This window comes from Lepidochelys kempii, chromosome 5, assembly GCF_965140285.1.
Source record: "Lepidochelys kempii isolate rLepKem1 chromosome 5, rLepKem1.hap1, whole genome shotgun sequence".
NCBI lineage: Eukaryota > Metazoa > Chordata > Testudines > Cheloniidae > Lepidochelys > Lepidochelys kempii.
This window is the reverse complement of record NC_136384.1, coordinates 125,782,124-125,802,828: the sequence shown is the minus strand read 5'-3', so window position 1 is coordinate 125,802,828 and position 20,705 is coordinate 125,782,124. Positions and strand designations below refer to the sequence as shown.

The 20,705-nt window shown below is 36.6% G+C and overlaps 1 protein-coding gene across 3 annotated transcripts in view; it reads left to right on the top strand.

Annotated features, from left to right (window-relative positions):
• ZCCHC7 (zinc finger CCHC-type containing 7) overlaps window positions 1-20,705 on the top strand; it is a 163,784-nt gene that overhangs the window by 5,349 nt on the left and 137,730 nt on the right. For all 3 annotated transcript variants that reach the window (XM_073345741.2, XM_073345740.2, XM_073345739.2), the window contains exon 2: window positions 3,223-3,934. In XM_073345741.2, coding sequence (XP_073201842.1) covers window positions 3,247-3,934 — 688 coding nt within the window. In that variant the 5' untranslated portion in view covers window positions 3,223-3,246. The remainder of the gene's footprint in view (window positions 1-3,222; window positions 3,935-20,705) is intronic.

Sequence of the window (20,705 nt, the reverse complement as noted above, 5' to 3'; positions counted from 1 at the left end):
TATTCCAGAGCTTCATTTGGTACGACTGTTGGGTATTCTTTCTCCATCCTGTATGTAACTCTGCCTTCTAGTCAGTAACTACACCTTGCTCTTTTCCACCCCCCCCCCATCCCCTACAATGTTTGTCATTTTTCAATCACATGATGCTATTTTAAAAAAAATCTCTCCCCTAAGAAACTTATTTTCTAAATGGCTATACAGAAAACTGCTGTCAAATGCACCATGTAAATAAGTTGAAAAAAATACAATGGTTTTTTCTCTAATCTCTTTATTTTAGAATTCTAGGGTGTTGCCTGTAACAACAGTGGTTTAAAGAAGTTCAGACAAGTGTGACTTTTTTTTTCAACTTGGCTGTGTTCCTTTAACTGGGTTCTCGTTTAGTGTCCGAGAGACACTGCCAGCCATTTTACAACCATTTTTGTTCTTTGCCTGTGGCACAAAGCAGCTTAGTCTCCTGAGGACTAAAATGCTTTAATTTAACTGAAATCATTGGGCTCAACATAGGGATATTTGTTACTGAGTTTCCCGTGATACTAGACTAGATGATCTAATGGTCTTGAACTCTAGAACATATTGAGGGAAGCCTTGCACCAAAAGTTGTGCCGTGTTACCTACCGCCGTTAGCTACCGCATTTGGCCAGATCCCTGCACCTTCTGTGTATTAGCACCAGGACCTTGATGTGGATCTTGAACAGGATGAGGAGACAGTGTGGAGTGTGACTCACCAGTGTGATGTGCTGTAGGAAAACGGTGGACCAGCAGAAGCTTCTGCTTGGCTTTTTCACTCTAACATAAGGGAGTGCTTTGTGGTAGTCCAGCATAAAGGTCCTTATTGGTAGGCCCATATCTGAAAGGAAATATCCTCTTTAGCTGAAGATAGAAAAAAGCATTTCTGGCTATTTGAATGTCAATAGAAGTTCAGTAAGATTCCAGGACTTCTCTATCGCAGTCTGAGTGCAGATGTCTTCAAAAGAGGATGAAGGGAAAGCTGTGTCAATTTCTGTCAAGGGCTTTCTCTTCTTCCTACCAATATAATTTCAATCTTCCTTGGCTAGAGCTTGATCTGCCACTTTTCATCCAAGTATTTTTTCTCACTCCAGCACTAGGAAGTATGAGTTAAGTTATTGCCCATGTTTGGGAAGTATGAGATGGGGAGCTGGATGCCATCATCTTATTGGTGTTAAAGTCTATATTATCTCATCTCCCCAGTAATCTGACATATATGCTGAAGAAGAGAGGAGACACGATTGATCTCTGTAAGACTCCCCAGTTCAAGAGCCACGGTGAGGAGGAGGAGCAGTTAGTTATCCATCCTGATCCTCTGGAGTCTGATAGGAGAGAATGAATAGACGTTAATGGGGATGGGCCAAATTGCACTAATGTTGTCTACATGGGTGAGCAGCACCTCATGATCAAGTGTCAGAGTCCTAATAGATCTAACATTGGATGCTTATGTTTTTGGCCATGGCTCACTGACCAGCTTCTCAATAACTTTGTCTAGAATGCGAGGGTTAAAGACACAACAATAATAGGCAAGATTATTTGAGTTGAGTGATGGCTTCTTGAACACAAGCCAAAGTATTGCTTTTTAACCGTGATGGTGAGCTCGCCTTGTTGAAGGAAGTATTCTATACTTGCTTTCACAAATCTCAGATTATTAGTATACGGTGGCATAAGGTTGCTTGATTGGGCAAAAACTCTGTCCAGGAAGGTGGTATGTTCCTCATCCTCTGCTCTGATTCCGTCTGTTTGGACCTGGAGAGCTTATATTGAGTTTAAGAGACTCACTGCCAAGCCCTCTGCCTCTGAAAGTAATACAAGGTCTCTTCAAGGTAGATGCTAGTTGAGTCAGAGATTGTCTTGTTGAATCAGTGCTTGTACTTTAGCTATTACAGGTCAGCTAGTCAAGATTTTACAGATGCTGTGGCAGACTTTTTTTTAACATTTCTCACAGTTGCAGCATAGCATTGCATATATTTGTTTGGTCCTAATCCCGTTTGGATGCATTTTATGTCAGAGTGTTCTAATCTCATTCTCTCATGCTTTATCGAACATAGGTCATCAGTGAACCAAGGCAATGGGAGGAAGGTGTGTCTAATGGCCAGTGCACCAAGAGTAGTGGTCAACAGATGACTATAGGGCCTTTGCCAGACTATCATTGCACAGGTCATGTAGCTAAATAGAGCTCTCTGTCATGGTGTTCTTTCTTGAAACTGAATGGATGATGAGTCTCCTCTAGTGGACCCACCAATTCAGAGGGATCCTACACAGAATGTTGTAGTTGTCATGGTGGAAAAGAGGTTTCATGTTAGATAGAAGTGTCATCTGTATGGGTGTTAAAGTCTTCCAAATTTATAAATTTTGGAGACTCCAGTACCAGGCCAGAAAGTAGCTCAATTAGCTGTGTTAAGAAATGGTCAGAAATTTTTTGATGGAACTGAATTTTTTCTGAAAACTGAAATTTCGTTGGAAAGGGCAGGTTTTAACAAACTTTCTAACCCCCCAAAAAGTTAATTTTTTTTAATTTGTCAAAATGTCCCATCTTGACATTTTCAAAAGGAAAAGTTTTAGGTTTTTTAGTGCAAAATGACTTGTCATTTTGAAATTAAACTTAATTTATTATTTTAAAAAAAAGTTTTTAAAAAGGTCAAACCAAACCAAAATGTTTTGAAATTATCAAAACAAAATGTTTTGCTTCACCGGAACCATTAAACTGTTCACTTTTTGAAAAATTTTGAGATTTTTACTTTTGTCTCTATTGAGAACAAGAATGTTTTTCGAGTTTTCAAAAATTCTTGCCGTATGGGAATGATATTTCCTGCCCAGCCCTAGTGATAAGCCAAGGGCTGTGAAACAGCAGGATTCCTATGTTGTCCTTCTCTCTGTCCTTGGACTTGCCGAGCAGGTGATCACGTTAATCTTTGCCGTGAGCTCAATAATCTTGGGATGAGGCTCAATAATAGGACTCTCTTCAAATTGTTGGTGTGTACACCATTTCAAATGGAGATTTAAATTAGAGAGGGTGCAAAACCCCTTGTTCAGTGGTCATAAGCATTATTTTTTTCTACACTTAAAATCTGCAATTTGTTTGCAATTTTAGCTACGTTTACATTGGTTACTTTTGTAAAAACTTGTGTATGTAAGGTTATGTTGTGTGCTTTTCTTTTTAGTTTGACCTTGTGTGGAATTGGCTTTACTGATAAGGTGTTTTATTTTTCCTAGATACGGGTCTACTTTCTTTCCAGAATGTTCGGGGGGCATGGAGACATAGAAGCGTATGATGATGACCTTTATCGTGAAGAGTCATCCAGCGAACTAAGTGTTGACAGTGAGGTAGAATTTCATCTCTATAGCCAGGTCCATTATGCACAGAGTCTTGGAGAAGTCAATGGGCAGGAAGAGAATGAGGAGGTAGTGGACTCTGCGGAGAAGACGGAAGGTCAGAGTTCAGTTTTGATCAATAAATTGGATCAGGGCAAGAACCGTATATTTTCGGACAATGATGTTATTCAGATTTCAGATGGCCCTGAGGTCATCATCTTGTCTGACACACCTGATGAAGACAGTGTTTACAAAAGCAAAGTGAAGAAGACAGCAACCTCCCTAACACCAGCTAAGCAATACAGTCAACTAGGATGTTCCACATGGAACCCTGCAAGAGCTTCTGCACCTACTACCTTGGATTCTGATGGAAAAAATTCAAGTAAAGAGAAAAGGGCTAATAAGAAGTCTAAACCAACTTCTGCTGGTAGAGTACGCATGATCCAAGAGATTCTGGTAATAGAGGATAGTTCAAATGAGGAGAAAGAAGAGGAGAGCACAATCTCTGAAAGCGATAATGTGGAGAGTTGGATGCTGTTGGGATGTGATGCAGATGTCAGAGATGAAAATATCATTTTGAACCTTGAAGGCTGTGGAACTGCTGTCAGTGAAGGTCAGTACTTTTGTGTAGATAACACTGAATAGAGTAAAGGAAACTGATGGGAAGATCTGGTTACCATGATATTGATGTCAGTATTATAAAGGGAAAGAAGCAGATGCAGTACAAGGTGGCAAAAACCCAAAGGAGGAAGTTGTAAAGTGGGATGGCAGACATAAAATGTGTCTAGCAGATAATCGTTAATACTGATGTGTATTATTTGAGTAGTGCCAGACATGTGCATAGTGCTTTGCAGAGAAGCAAATGACAGTGTCTCTACCTCAAAGAACTGACAGAGAGAGAGGGGGGAATTCAGAAGGAATTTAATTAGTTAAATAAACCTATTACACCTCTACCCCGATATAACACCGTCCTCGGGAGCCAAAAAATCTTACCACGTTGTAGGTGAAACCGCATTATATCGAACTTGCTTTGGCCTCAAGCATTTCCCTTATTAATAGGCAGGAAGTGCCCCCTGACTGACCCCGACCCATCCAACCCCCCCAACTCCTTGTCCCCTGACTACTCCCTCCAGAGATCCCCTGCCCCTAACCACCCCTCCCAAAACCCCACCGCCTATCTAAGCCCCCTGCTCTTTGTCCTCTGCCCACCCCCTACCCAACCCCTCTGACTGCCCGACCCCTATCCACACTCCTGCCCCCTAACAGGCCCCCCGGGACTCCCACGCCCTATCCAACGCCCCCGTCCCCGGACTGCCCCGCCCCCAGAACCTCCGAACCATTCAAATCCCCCCGCTCCCTGTCCCCTGACTGCCCCCTGAGACTCTCTGCCCGTCAGCCCCAGCCCGGCACCTTTAACACACCGCTCAGAGGAGTGTGTTGGAGCCTGACACGCTGATCCTCCGGAGCGCGCAGCCCCGCCCCTTAGAGCTCTGCTTTACCGCGTTATATCCGAATTTGTGTTATATCGGGTCGCGTTATATCGGGGTAGAGGTGTTTATCGGGGAGAAAAAAGATAAACCAATATTTGGGAAGCAAGAATAGAAGTAAGAAAGGTATACAATGGTTAATTATTGTGATCAAAGCAAATAAGTAGGTAGTGAAAATATAGCAATGTCAAGAGAAATTTGAAAATAAGCAAAATTGGAGGGAGAAATCACAAAACTAAGACTACTGAAAAATACAGTAGGAGGAAAGGTATAATCCCTGTGGTCAGTGTAAATAATTCAGTTATACTGATACTTTGCTGTTTTCTAAAATTTACTATCCACAATATACAAATCCTGCATGAAATAGTACACAGTGATTCCTAAACAGTGGGATTATTGATATCTAGCTTTTTAAAAATATGTTTCCAAATTACTGTAGAGGAAAGTCAAAGAAGATGAGGTAATTCAAAGAATTGATTGTAGAGACTTGTTCTTTGCAAGTCCTTTCCATGGTGAAGTTATCACATTGGCCGCATGTTGTGATGATTATTTTATTGCTAGGATAATATGTATTCTGGAACCAATGACTGAAAAATCTACTTGACTGTCATCTTTCCTTTCCCTGTGCATGCTAGTCTCTTGTTGCACTGAGATAATTTCCAGAAACAGTGTCCCCTGTCAGTCACTTGAGAGGGAGCATTGCTGTCAGAGATATTGATTCAGTACAGTAAGGCCTGTCAGGTCACCTGTAGCAGTTGGGGCTTTTACTCAGCTTTGACTCACAAAAATATGGGTAGCACTTTCTCAGCCCTATATTGCTTTAGTTTTCTTTTGGTGCCCACAAATGACACACTATATAGTTGTGGGTGTTGAGGGAGACGTTCTTAGTTGCTAATATATGGACTAATATCAGTAAGCAAGAGATTGCCTCAGAATTATTGTTCAAACGGTTAGTACCCCTATTGCCCACATATTTGTAATGAGGGAGGAAGCCAGAAATATGTCTTCTTTCCCTTCTTTAAATGGTCTGTTCTTTGCCTGTAAGAATTCTATAACGTCCCACCAACAGAATGTGTTTTTCTCTGGTTTGCTTTTCTGTAGTTACTTGCTAAATAGATTATAATATGCCCTTTACCACACTGTGTTGCTTTGAGATCATTGTGCGGCTGCCCATTGTCTAGAAATTTCACAAAAAGATTGCTGTGCACATTGTTCTCAAATCAATGGCAAGTATAGTGGTACAGACCACAAGTTGCCACATCACATTTCCAGATTGTCACGTTCTCTATGAAATATGTTTTCTCCCTATAAATCTCTCTTAAAAATAATTTAAAAGTATAATAGATAAGTATTAAAGCCTAATTTTACTAAATTTTATTTGATTGTTTTCTTTTTATATTTTCACATTTTCTTTCCTTTCTTAAAACCACAACCAATGTGTTATGGCAGTATAAAGTATATATGTTTCTTTAACAGAATGCTTTGTGGCTTTCAGGCAGCAAATGTACCAGGACATTTGGCAATACAGTTTGTGCACAGCAAAATGATACGTTGTTACTGGTAACTTGTGTACATGTCACTTTTTTTTGGTCATCTTATATTGTTCAGTGAATAACCATATTGGACAGGAAGGTGATTAGTTTATTTTTTGACTCTACACATCCTTCGTAGGCTTACCTATAGGAATTGCCCATGGTGGTTATAAAAATTACCCCACAGCAGAAGATAGAGAAATGTGTAAAGAATACGTAAGCTTTTTATATTACATGAATTTTTTTGGAAATATTTTGTAATTAGTTTATCAAAATAGTGATTTTATTAAATGTGATGCCAATGTGAAAATTCAAATCTTTGTTCTCTTATTGCACTACCATAATTTTGTTGTGCAGCTGCCTAAACTCAAAGTGTAGCATTTAGAAAAATTAACTTGTGCATAATATCCAGAGGTAGTTTTGCTTCATTTGCAGCAAAACCCTTCAGAAACCCTTCCCATGTTTTTGACTAACATCAGTAATGGTATTGTCAAGGGTAAGCTCATGCTTTATGATTTACAGGACAGTGATCAGTTACACTGTGGAGTCTGGTACCATGCTGTAGCCTTCTTTTAAATATTTGCATTGAACTTAATTTGTTTTTGTTCAGGTATTGTTTCCTCCTTTCATATGTATTTACTTTGCAAAACATCTCAAGATTTACACAGTTTTTTCTGTTTAAAAGGTGCAAGCTAATGATGATATGTTTGAGAGTAGTCTAATGTATGTGAGAGCCAGAAAGGAACTGTGTGCTCTGAGCCTAAACCCCCAGCCTGAACGCAAAAGACTGAGAGGTAAAGCGCAGCATGCATCTTAGAAGAGGTGTAGGTTAAATCAGTATGTCTGTATTTTCACTGAAATTTAAACAACCTCTGTTCAAGCATACTCAATGCAGAAAAGTTTGCTCCATCTGGTATTTTGTTTGTAAAACAAATACTGTGATGTGGAAGGTAAAGACAGCACAGGGCTGAAAATTATTTTTGTCTTTTGCTGGTATAAAAGTAAAAACCAAAAGACTATCAAAATATTAATGCATTCAAACTTAGTGGATTCATGGATAACTGTAACATGTCAATTTTAAGGAGCAAAACCTGCAAGTCTTCAACATCTAATATATCCATAATTTATTTATTGAGCTTCACAGCATCATCTCTCAGGTGCTGTGGACTCCAAGTACAAGTGTTTTGCTGAAACTTGAACACAGTCATGTCAAATCAAAAGAAGATAAGGAAAAACAAGGTGTTAATTTGTTTTCATTGTAATTTTATTAGCAAATTATTCTTTCAGAGATTTATTTCCTCTAATTCATGTAGGAATTATTTTGAGAAATATTTTTAGTTATACTCTCAGAATGTTTGGGGCAGAGAATTAAACATCACTTCTGTTGATTTACTGTGAATACCTACTATGTAAATTACTACTTTTTAAGGCTTTTAACTTGAGCGTAGGGGGGATATAACATTTAATAACTGGTGAAACCTTTATTTTTTGTCAAAGTTACTTACGGCTGTATAAATTTGAGAGACCTCTTGTGACAGTCTGTTGGTATATGTAGTGCCCAGTTTAATTCACACTAAAAAGGGAATGAAACATGGACAATACTGTGACTATTGGAGTGGCCTGTTGTGTCAATCATTTGGTGGGCCTTTCTTTGTACTTGAGACATGGAGATAAAGATAGTGAGGTTCCACGAGAATAAAAAATTACTGCTCCAGGGAAAGGAATGAAGCACCCCTCCTTATTGTGTTAAGTTTTCTACATCATATTTGCCACCATAGTTTAAGCTAAGAACCATATTATTTTTAAATTATAAAAACAAAGAACATCCTTCCTTGGTTCCCCAAGCGCACACACGGAATCCCTTCCATACATAAACTTCCTGTTTCGATCCTGTGTCTATTATGGTGATACTTAGAAGAGATGGAAAAGCATACAGTGACCTGCATTTTCCATTGAGACAGAAAGATGTGTTCCTTTTATGCTGGGAAGAAGTGTTTTGGTGCTTGCTGCACAAATCAAGCTGCTTCTGCTATTTCTATTTTGAATTAAAATTCTGAAAGTTTTAAATCATGCTGTTCAAATTCCCAACCTGTGCAACATGGCTCTGAGGTACATATATGAAATCCCTTATATTTTGACCCTTCCTTCAGCCTCTCTAAAGATTCATGGTACCCTTTACATTTTGGTTTTATTTCAATTTCCCGCCAATATTTTTTTTTAACCAAAACTTGTGATGACACCAACTTTTAATTATAGCTATGCAGTGATATCTGGCTACGCTTTGTTATTTGAGGAGACGAGGGTAGGTACTGGCTTTCTTGTTTCCTGCTAAGGTGTCTCTGGAACTCTGCAAATAGCTACTGTTTCTCCCGTGATTCTGACGGGTCTCACCCTGATCTCAGTTTTATGTTACAAGATTGCACATGGCTTGGAATTGATCAAGGCTGTCAAAATTTCATGAAGCAAGTTAGATCCAAAGGGAGAGTGACCAACAGTGACCATATCTCTTGTTCCATATGTACATTGGCTCTTTTTTTAGCCTTCCATGTGTGATATTTTTGAAGGTACGTTCCACTGCTTTTGCCATTTTGCACAATGAAAGGGAATGTTTTTTTTTTCATTTGGCATTTTAAGCAGGGATTATCTTCTAGAGTTGGACCTTTACTGTGTATTTCCAGGACATGTAAATGCTTTGTGCGTGAGACAAATATAGAGACAAAAATTGCAGATTTTTATTTTGTAAATATATATAATTCATTTTTGAGGCAGAGGTATCACAGACCTTTGAAAGATGGGCTTTCACCTCTTCTCTACCCCAATAAGGGTATGTATGATGAGAGGGCTAATCTCCTGTAGCTGTCAAGATTTCATCCATTCCCTCATTAAGGACCATCTTTTAACATATTTGTTCTCCTGTATCTAGCACTCGTCTTAATCTCTGCACTTTTTCTACATTTGGAGAGACAGTTTTCAAAGTTGCAGCATTGAGGATCACCCACTAAGGGGAGCAAAAAATGATTTCTCTCCTATCCCCCCATTCCCATCAGTGACAAAGTGGGTTATTTAGCCAACATTCTCTGCCATTACCCGTTTGCAGAGTGCAATTCCTAAGGCGCTTATTGAACCCAAAGATCCCAGGAAGCAACACACATTGTTCTCCACTGGGCCATTGGAAAGGCTACTTGTGTTTTTAACTAACACAATAGGTCAGCTTTTTGAAAGAGTGTTTGAAGTATCACTTCTGGCAACTAGAAATTGCTATTAAAAGTAACAAATACTGGATATCGCTTGTTCTGGTAAAAAGCGTTTAATTCAAATGCCCTTTATGGTCATTGCTCAGCAGACTGAAAACCTCATTAGAAACTCTGGAACCTTCTTAGCAGCTTTGGCTGGCATTGTAATAACATTTTGGGATGTTGACACAACATGAGATATTTTAACTAATTTACATGTTCTCCGCACATAGCAGTTACTGTTTGGGATCCCAGCACATGATAACTTGTCTTCCAGCAGCTGCGCTCCAGATTAGATTTCTGATTTAACTTTTTATTCACATATAGTATCTGTTTTCTTCCAACAATGATCAATACCTCAACAAAAAAGTGTGTGCACCAAGGATTACGCTCTACTCTTTTATTTAAACATTTCACTCAGTGATTGCATGAATGCTTTGCTTCTTATAGCTTTGGCTTTGATGGCAAATTCAGACAAATGAAGAACTGAAGACTCAGAGCAGATTGTACAGAATTGAGCCAAAACTTGCTGGTCATTAGAAAATATTTTAAAAGCTATTTATCAAATGATCTTCAGACTCTACAATCTATAATACAGAGTACTTCCTGCTTCTTCTCCTACCTGCCCAACAAATTGATTTTTAAAGTACTCTTTATGGTGGTGTTCCGTAGTGGAACAAACCAACGGCTGACTGACATGTGGGCAGATTATTTACACTCCAGTTTAGGAATCGGCTGACCCTTACTTTGTCAGTGCTGAGAAGAAGTCTTTTCAGGCCTTTTCGTTTGGTTATCATCGCTGTGTTGCATTTCAAAACAATTTATGCTTTGTCTATTGAAGATGCTTTTTCTGTTGAAAATTTATTGGTTAAAAACAGCGGGATTCATGAGAGAAGTAACACTGGTCATCATCCTGTAAAATAGAAGCTGCTATTTCCAAAGCAGTTTGCTCATCTTTAACTAACCCCTTTAGTGTCTGTCTATCTGTCTCTCTTTTGCTGGGTTTACAAGTCTTGATAACTCCAAACTTCCCTTGTTAAGCTTCCCTTTACATTACCTACATTTCCCATTCAGCCTGCAATGAAATTGTAATGAAAATGTATGCTTTTAAAACAAAGTATAGAATCTGCAAAGACTTTACTTCTTGCCCTATTAATGTTGGGTCTTGACATTTGGCCTTGGGGTGAAGCTTTGCTTAGAAGTAGTAATCATAACAACTACTGCATATGCGGATATTGGAGTCAAAATGGATATAGCAACCTCAAATCCTGCAATCTAAGTGTTTTACTAGTCAGGATCCAAAAAGGAAAAGCCCTTCTTTGACCATTACTGCTTTACACAGATTCTTCCTGACAGCTGAATTTTGTTAAAATTCTAGTGCTCTGTGTTGAATCTGCAAAATTGCTTTGAAACTTAGACTACGATTATAACAATCCTGCCTGCGCGAATAGCCCATTTTACTACTTATGAATGTATTTAGGCAAAAGCAGAAAATCTTTTAAATATTTTTGGGGGAAAAAACTGCTTAGTTTACTGCCCCATTCCTGTAACATTTTCTTTGATAACCAGTTTTACCTACTTGGTCTTTGCAAAATGTAGTATCATCTTTTTATACTAGAACTTTGATATTTTTATAACAATCCCTTACTTTGTTTCTGGATTTTGTTTTTTCATTCGTTTTAGTACATGAGAAATCTTTTGTTCTTTTGATGCTTCAGGAAAAATCTGAATGACCGTTTCTTCCCGTCCTCAAAATAAATTTTTTTTCTAATTCTGAAAGGAATTTTTACAGATGCTTAGCTCAGCAGTGAAAGAAAATATATTTTCTCTTCAATGAAATTAGATTCAATTAGAGTTATATCTCTAGCGTTTCATATTTACATTAAGAACTCCCCCACTATGGGACAATGTACAAATTTATATCAATTTATGACACCAAAATAACACAGAAAAAGGGGGTTTGGGCAGTGAAAAGGAGTTTTTGTTTCAAATACGTTGCTGTTCAGAAAGGTTTGCCAACAATATACTGTATCTTTGTTTGCTTGAGACATTTCATATAAAGCTTTAACCTTTGATAAACTGTTGGGAATTACAGTTCAATAACTGTGGCTAGTGCTGCTTTAGTTAATTCCCACTCACCCCCCTCCTTTTATGGGTTTATAATTCTCCATTTAAGGTTTACTCTGGGCTGAAAATCAGAGAGGTGAATCTTAGCCCAAGAACATTTCGTACATGTCCAGATATATATTTGATGAATTAAGATATAAATGTAGCAAACAAAAAAAAAGTTCATGGTATTTTTTTGACACACAAAATAATTTACATTTCAATTTAAAATGAAATTTGACATGTTATAAAACCCTATAGTCACTTTTGATATTTCAGTAAAATAAAAATTGGCTGGCAGATTTCTCTTTGAATAGGGGCTCAGGGTCTGATTCTGCTTGCTTGGAGCACAGTTTGAGAGGTGCCGAGCAACCTCAACTGAGATTAAACTCTCGTGGCCTATAGGATGCTCAGTGTCTCTGAGGAGGAATTGGTGCCTTGCAGGATTGGCGCCTGAGGCCCAGGTCTTGCACTGAGCTCTGTGTGGATGGAGATATCTTGCTACATGGAGCAGCTTGCGGTATCTGGCACTGTGTAACTATTTGTGTATGGAGGTTTACTATATGTATTTTAAATGCAGACAGAAGACCATGAAAGTAAATAATCTTCTTCTCTAAAAGTTCCAGTGCATGGGCTGATATGGTGGTCTCTAAAAGGCTCATTCTATACTTAATTTTATCTTTCAATTTTCGAAGGGCTCTGTTATAATTAATATTATATAGTGTGTGTATTTATAACTATATGCTCACAAATAAGAGGAAATTAATAAAGTTATGTGTAACATCATATCACATCATCTAAGTTTAAAATTAAGGGTGCTGTCATTAACTTCTGAATTTTTTTCTACACATTGCAATAGTATTGAATCAATGTATAACTTTATAATATGCACTTCTTTTCTTAGGAAAGTTTTAAAACTGATGCTTTATCTTTAATGTGAATTTTTTCTTGCCTTTGTTTGTCAGAACTTAACGTTACTTAAACGGAGGGGGAGTTTTTTGTGCATGAATTATTATAACAGCATTCACCCTGGAGCTATAATAAGCAGTGGGAATCCACCTACCCTTTACTAGATACAGCACATGCATATGGATATTTTGATTAAAAGAAAAAAGTTAATCTTCTTTACGGTGTAATGAGGATACACTTGAATCTCTTGATTATTTTAAAAAAATTAATAAAACTAATAAAGTTCCTTTAGAAATCTCAAAAGATCTAGTCTGTCTACCTGCAACCTTAGCAGTCCCTTTTATCTGTACAGATTTCCCTGCCTATTATGGACCTTAGCTCTAACTAATTTAAATTTCCCATGGCTTTGGGTTGCAGACTAGGTTTTCTGCAAGAGTGCCCATGCTTACATGGTCATATATTCTGGGTGACTTTTCCACTTTTTTTTTCCCCGCTGTTTTGTTGATTGTTAAAAGGGGAATTTTTTTCCCACTTCTCTCATCAGTTTGATCTTTCTTCCTTGTCCCATTTATTTGTGTTTCTTGCAGGTTGGGAAGAAGTCTTATATTGTAGCTAGATCTCTAGGGACTGGTGGGAAAACTAATTTTGTCCTTTTTTAGTAGAGGTGTCATTTTTTTTAGCAATTAAAAAAATGCAAATAGTTTTTAGGGGGCAACAAGTACAAAGAGAGTCAGCATTTATGACTCGCCATACTAGAGGAAAGGGGGGGGGAACATTTAGTTAAAATAGGTACAAAAACAAGTAAATGTATCACCCTTTCATATTAGAATAAAAATAATAGGCCAAAGTAGAATGAAAAGCAAGAACATGACTAATACCATTATTGTGACAATAATTCTGGTTTGTAAAACTGTCTACTGGAAAGAGTTTCTCTTTTCCAGGGAGTAAGTAAAATTAAGACTTCTTCCAGTGGAAATTGTCTTGCCAGTCAAAGTTTTAAAATGAAGATGACTAAGGAAACAAGAAGATTTCATTCTGAGAACTGTTGTGTTATGTTGGTAACTCATGCTATTGAAGAAATTCAAGAATTTGTCACAAATCAGAATTCTGTCCTTTTCCTTTTCACATGTGTGGGACATAATGTGAAGGTTTGAAAAATACTATATGAAACTACTGTCATATCAAATGGCAAGAAAATGCAGAGTTTTAGATGACTGTTAAAAGATTGTGTACTAAACTGTTACGGAAGACTTTAATTCTTATGAAAGTGCTTACAATTGGCATTCAATATTGTGTGTGTGTGTGTATATAAAATAATCTGTGCGTATTATGGAGGAAAAGAGGCAGATTCTTGTCTTATTAATTCATCTTTATGGACACAACTGTAAAAAGCCCTGATGCAAATGCTCCACCCCATATTATTTACATCTGCTAATATTCCCATTAGTTAAAAAAAACAACAAACAGTTTATAGAATTTCAGATGTAGCGATTGTGTTGTTTACTCACTTCTACTGGACAAGAACTGTGACATCTGGATTCAGATAGTCAATATATCTTCATACATACATGATACTATTCTTTACAAAAACAGCCAATAATCTACTGTATACACATTTTAAAAAGAGAGCAATCCCAGACTGTGCTTCATTTTGTACTTTGGCTTCTTTAGAGGAGATTACAGCACAGGGGACGGATCTATTCTTAGAGTGTAAATCTGCCTGGAGTAACTCTGTTAAAGTCTGTGGAGTAACTCTAGATTTAAGGCAGTATAACTGAGACCAGAGTCTGGCAAGTTATCTATTGGGTTTAAACCACCCTGGTTTCCCAAGAAAACTCTCAACACTGGATAATTTTCTGTTCTTCTGGTGTATTACTAAACTGATAGGACTCCCAGCAATTTTAGTAAAGGTGGGAAGGCAGGATAGACTGCCACCTGTGAGTATAGCAGTTCCTGCAAGATATGGCAGTGAGAAGGGGTGGCTCTAAGTTTACATAGAACAATATGGTTCCAGTGTTAAGCTTTTGTTTTATTTTCAAATTACTAAACAATGTCTGTAACAAGTATGGGAGCGACTTGGAGTATTCTTTTTACAGTACACTATCTGACAATTTTACACTTTATGAATCACCCTGGGAAACTTGCTTTTAAAAGTTAACACAAACTTGTCAAGTTCATGAATTTGGTCTCACCAATTTATCTTGGAAAGTGCAATTTTTTGTTTTTGGTTTTAAAGTGTTAACGGTTGACATACCTTTTAGATCTCCAGAGGTGATCTTGTTCTGGCTTTGTATCATTGTGCTGTTTCACCTCTGCTAATACATCTGGCAAAGTTTTATCTGGAATGTTTGTTACGTGTCTTTAATGTATGTTGAAAATTAATAATGTAGCTTGGAGTTGCAGAAAACAAGTAACTGTTATTTCTGTGTTGTCAGGGAATACTCATAATGTATTTAGTGCTAGAGAGCTTACTCTGGTGAAAACCTGGAACTCCCACCCCCAAAATGTGTATATTATTTCACAAGTATCTGTATCTCTGGCCACAAAGATTGATTTTGTGGTTGTCATTAGTTTGCTGCTGTTTCTGTTGAATCCATTTGTTATGTTTATTCAATGCCAAGTTTGATGTTGACATTTCTTATGATACATATTTTTTTTTCAAAATATGCATACAGCATACTTGTATCTGTGTTCTGTGTAACATTGGGAATGGGAAAATACAAAGAGAACAGGATCTGTTGGATACAACGCATCTCTGTGGGAGATGTACATAAAACCTAGTCTTTGTACAGTGCGGATAGGGTTAGGTGCAAATACTGCTTTATTATTGTTGTCGATCTTGTCATATAGGAGGCTATTACAACATATACTTTGACCAAAGTCCATAAATCTGAAGAATTGCCAAGTGCTCTCCGGGCTTTTTAAACACTTTATAAACTATTCTCCACCAACTGTTTAAAAAAAAAAAAAAAAAAGTCATGACTGCCAGATGCCTTTTTTCAGTCTTTATTTGAAACTCCATCTGCGTCTTGAAACAGTAGAGTTTTTTCTCCCCTTTTAAAGCAGAGGCCATGAAATACTTATGGTGATTAACAGCCACTGTGGTGACAGTAATAGTTTTAGCTCTATATTTATTTCTCAGTCTAGATACTGCTGTGAAGGTAAGTCAATAAGGTTTCATAAGGTTATATCTTGTAGATTGAAAACTTTAGCTTCAGGGTCCTTTCATTTTATAACAATTGTGGGCTCAGAATGAGTGTCTCAATGTGACTATTTGCTCAAACTCATGTAACTCTAACTTGGGACAGTATTTAGGGGAGGGGAAAAAAGGCTTTAGCATTCCCATTTGCTCTGCATTTACTGTGAAATACCTGCCTTTATGTCACTTTAAAAAGAAAAAAAACGACACAGAAAAAGGCAGTTGCCAACTTTGAATGCAGATTACTGTAATATTTGAAAATGTTTCTTTAAGGTATGACGTAATAATTTCCAACTTTGCTCTTTACCAAGTCAGTCATAGTCTCTGTTGTAAATTTCAGAAATTTTGGTAATACAAAACCAAACCAGATTCTTGCATATGATGTTTGCCCTTCAGTGACATAGAAACTTTTCCATATTATTTGAATTATGTTTCTGCAGAATTATAACTGAGTTGAGCATACGCTCTCGTCAAGGCCCGATAGCTAGCTTTTGTGTATCCGATTTCTGATATTTATGTGGCACATTTATAATTTTATCTTAACAGAAAGAAAAAGTTAAAAAGATTAGCCACGGTCTATACACAGTTCAGAAAGCGTGATCGGATGTGAACAACAGCATTCAAAACTGGCTATTGAAACAGAGAAAATTCAGTTTAGGTTTGTAGTATGTGACTTATTAAATATTTTGTAAATATCCCCAAGTGTGTGTGGGGGGGAGGGGTGTTTGCTTTTAGTGTTTCAATGAAACATTGCTGTATTGACCTTTGGTTATAAGGAGATGGGGAAATTTTTGATTTTTATTAGTGTGTCTTTATAGTTTGTCTATACTGTGATGCACCAGTCTTTAAAAAGTGTTATTTTTTGAGCTTTCAAACTTGCAGGAGTTGAGAGTAAATGTGCAAAGTGTGTTAGTGGTGACTTTCATTTTTGACAACTGGATAAACCTTGAAAAACAGGCATGCTCTAACATTTTTCTCAGAATTTTACTTTACTTTAATTCAATTCAATTTACTTTGTAAAAAAAAAAAAAAAGTGAGTATTATTTAGACAAAATGGATGTCCTGTTATGCAACGTGTAGTTCCTCTGAATAACCTTCTGACCCAGGTATGGTTTGAAGTTGGAACTTTTTTTGTTAGCAAAGTAAATAGCCTTTACGAAAAGATGAAAAAGAGGGAAAAACAGAAGTAAATTACCTGCCAGTAATGGTATTGCTTCATTTAATTTGCACAGGATTTTGTTTACAGGCTTCTGGCATTTGCCAGTATGCTGTATTTGAAGTGTGTTCATGTCACAAAGCCAGTAACGCTGTAGTCCTGTAAATGTCTATGAAAGGAAGCCCAAATAAGTCGAGTATTCTTATTCAATAACCTGCTTTGAAAATGGACTGTCAGAACATCCTGAAAACTTGAATGTGTCTAGGTGTTCGTTCTTAAAGTTTAGTGTAAGTGCCTCAGTACAGACATTTGATTTGTTTACACATCATACATGTTGTTTTACATGTTTATTTTATTTACTATTATATCTACACAAGTCCTGTTTTCACTTCTGTAAGCCAGGCAATTTGTAAGTTCTACTTATTAACATAACCGCCCCACCCCCCAAACAGTACGTTTATCCAGGCTACTTGTTACATAGTTTTAACTATCATCTTACCAATTTCCTTTAATTTAATTCAGTCCAGTATTAAGTAATTACTAAAACTGGAACATAGTTTATACATGAAGTTCTTCACTATACCTGTTACGCAAAGAAGACTATCAAATCTGTGAGACTAGCCCACCCCTTCTGGAATAGTTTAAAAAAAAAAGTCTCAGAAGACTCAAAGGAATTCTTTAAACTCCTAGCAGGGCCAAGGGGTCAATGTCAGATTTAGTCGTGCTGTTATTTTAGCCCAGTCGTCCAGAGAGATGGCTGAAAAGTGAGTCTTTTATTTCTTTTTGTGTGTGATTATTAACAGGATTAAATGTAAGCCATTGTGTACTTAGTGCCAATTAGTTTCTCATCTGAGAGGTTCATTATGATTTTTTTCATTCTTCGTCTTGTAATATTTTGTCAGTGTTTGGTTAGATATGAGAGAGAACGAAAGGAAACATTTTTAGAACTATGCCCTAACTACTATGGGGTCTCCATTTCTGCTTTTGCAGTTTGTAAGGTCGTAGCAGCATTGCCAATAGCGAGCTCTGTATCCAAATATTTAAACATTTTCTTAAGTACTTCTTCCTTGCTGAAAATTGTCATAAGGTTTCCAACCTCAAGAGTACATTGTTTAAATTATTCCCCCAAATCTATTCAGACTTTTGTTAAGTTACAGAATTGCAAAAAAAAGTATGTCCTTTTGTATTTATTCCAACTTTTTTGATGTTTTAAACAAAAATTAGCAAGCTAGCCCCTATAGTAATATACAAAATGTACCAATCTATTAGGTCTTTAAAAAATTGGCTACTATCAATGTACAATAACTTATTTCTAATATTTAATACACATGTGATGGTCCTTTACACAGTTCAGTAAATTATTAAATATATCAGTCAGTGGCATATATTTTTTTTCATTCTCACACCCAAACCCATGTGTATATAGTTCCTTATAGAGCAGAACTGAAAGATTTTAGTTTAAAGGGTATCACCTCACCCACCTTGTCTATCTGGTAAATACACATTTTTAAAACTTCTGTCTGATGGTCTATGATGGTTGAGAGGGCCACTAGAAAATGGTTCAAGCACTGTTGAGGTGGTGAAACAAACTCATAAGTAAGACTATAACTCAGCCCTTAACTCAAGCTATTTGACACAGGGGAAAAAAGCAAAATTCTGTGAGTTAAGTGTTCTAGTTACCTTTTGGCTGCATGATATTTTCTGCTTTATCACATCATGGAAATTGAAAAGTAGAGTTTGCTTTTTTTTTTAATTTAGAGTATGTCTCCCTGAAGTTGAGAAAATTTTATCTGTATTTTAAAAAAGTATACAAGAGTCTAGTTGAACACCAGGTGACATCCATTATGTATGTAATATAGATGCATAAATGTGATAGCTATTTTTGGGCATGATAGTTACTTTCCAATTTGTAGAGCATTTGTTTAGTTTATATCTTCGTCAGTCGGCTTATTTAGCATTTCATATTATAATCACCAATATTACTCCTTCATAGTCATCTTTTTATTGTTTAACTTCAAAGCTTTGCTAAGCTTGGTTTGCTTTGTTGTAAAAGTTAACAAATTGTAAGTGCTTAAGACTTTGGAGGAGCAAAGCAAACCATTCAGAAATTGAAGGACGTTTCCCAAAACAATAGAGAATATACTACTTTTTGTTATTTATAGCGGCTACATAGGCTTTAAAAACAGAATTATTTGCTGAGTGGTGAGGGAAAGATTAGTGAACCTCACCTCCTGGCTTAATTCTCTTTCTCTCTGTTTATTTTTTTTCTCAGTAAAATATAAATGTTCTCATGAGGTATTGTCATTCCAGTTAGTTTATATTTTATGTTGAGAGAAATTGTTTAGAACCATATAAAAAGAGATTTGAAAAACGTACCAAACATGGATTTTTTAAAAGTATTTGGAGAAAACCTCTCTGATATAAAAGCATATATATATTTCAGATAAGAGACATTGAATGCAACAATGGTTCTAACTGGGATTCACCACTGTGCCTCAGAATGAAAAATGGGAAATAAAACAGAACTTCCTATTGCAGACTGTATTGCTGTAACTAGCAGTGTACTAATTAACTGTTAAAATACCAACACAGCCACAAAACCATGTCGGATACAAAGGGCTAAAAGTTGAACAAAACTACTTCATAAATCATGCCTTATCTCAGGTCCTACTGTTCAGAATTTTAAATCTATGTATTATATGTAACAATATGAAAACAGCTATGGCAATCAAACAGTGTGTAACCTCGGCTAACTCATCTTCTGAAGAGCAGAACTCTGGGAACTTTGCCTGTGCTTAGTTTTAAACAGGTACCTAAAAAATCCCAAGCCTTTATCTGTAGTTTGCCTTTCTCTTGTGTGGTTATAACAGCCCTAGCCATGGGTCTGCTGCTGTAAATTAAAACAGAAAGCACCATAAGATTCACTCATTTGTTGTGTTATAGTAGTAATATAGCTGCACCTTCACAAATAAATGTTGTTGGCACACTCATTTGAAATTGCTGTCTGTTACCTATGACTTGGAAGCTGCATGTTATGTTTACATGATTAATCAAAACCTCAAAATATGTAAATAGACTTATAAAGGATATACATGTTAAGTGAAACCTTTTCTGTTTTTTTTTTTTTTTTAAGGAATCTAGTAGCAGCTGTGCTATTCCAAGTTACTGATTTTTATTTTTAAATGGTAGTTTAATTTCTGGTGCCCACGGAGAACTCTGGGGGTTACTGGTAAAAACAGTTAATCCAGAGGATGGAAAAAGGAACATTTATGCATCATGAACTTGAAATATTAATTGGTTTTGTTAACATATAGTGAGGCGTTTGACAAATTAAAAATTTAACTTTTTTCTTCCACATAAAATGTTATTACTGCAACCGTTAAGATTATTAATATAATAAAATACCATACAGGATACAGTTATATAAACTCTCAGAGCACTGGTTATCTTTGAAATCTTAGAAAGTATAAAACAGTTGAATGAAAAATGGCCCCCACTCCATATAAAAGTCTTAAAGTAAGAAAGAAAAGGAGGAAAACAAAAAGTTAAAGGAAAAAAGAAGAGGAAAAAGCAGGAAATGACATCAGAATCAATATTGCTGAGATTCTCTTAGCCAGCTACAGTACTTAGAGAAAGTTTTTAGACTTTTAGGTAGTGGGATTTGCCATCATGATTCAAGCAATTAGGGCCAGTGATAGGAGTATAAAAATCACCATCTTTGAGGGGTTAAAAATAATTGCTAGACAGCTTGGAATTCCTGTA